Source organism: Buceros rhinoceros, unplaced genomic scaffold (genome assembly GCF_000710305.1).
Source record: "Buceros rhinoceros silvestris isolate BGI_N320 unplaced genomic scaffold, ASM71030v1 scaffold28253, whole genome shotgun sequence".
Classification (NCBI taxonomy): Eukaryota; Metazoa; Chordata; class Aves; order Bucerotiformes; family Bucerotidae; genus Buceros; species Buceros rhinoceros.
The window spans coordinates 9,584-9,838 of record NW_010403977.1 but is presented as its reverse complement, the minus strand read 5'-3'; the positions used below and the strand labels follow the sequence as shown (position 1 = coordinate 9,838).

General features: G+C 51.0%; 1 protein-coding gene across 1 annotated transcript in view; it reads left to right on the top strand.

Moving 5' to 3' along the window:
• The window catches only part of ACVR1 (activin A receptor, type I), a 30,455-nt gene extending 30,218 nt beyond the window's left edge, over positions 1-237 (top strand). The window contains exon 9 of the mRNA XM_010133181.1: positions 30-237. Coding sequence (XP_010131483.1) covers positions 30-164 — 135 coding nt within the window. The 3' untranslated portion in view covers positions 165-237. The remainder of the gene's footprint in view (positions 1-29) is intronic.
• The last annotated feature ends 18 nt before the right edge of the window (positions 238-255 follow it).

The window sequence follows — 255 nt, the reverse complement described above, 5'->3', positions numbered from 1 at the left end:
GGGTTCTGCGGGTTTCACTCTTCCCACAGACATTAACGTCTCTTGCCAAGCTGATGAAAGAATGCTGGTATCACAACCCGTCAGCGAGACTCACAGCCCTGCGAATCAAAAAGACTTTGACCAAAATCGATAATTCCTTAGATAAACTGAAAGCTGACTGTTGACCTCCTTCTCGTGGTGCTCTCCTAGTAGGACGGCGTTTGCCTGGTTCCGAACAGTCTGGCTGGACAGTTCCTGCGGCTGCTCAAGGGGGCA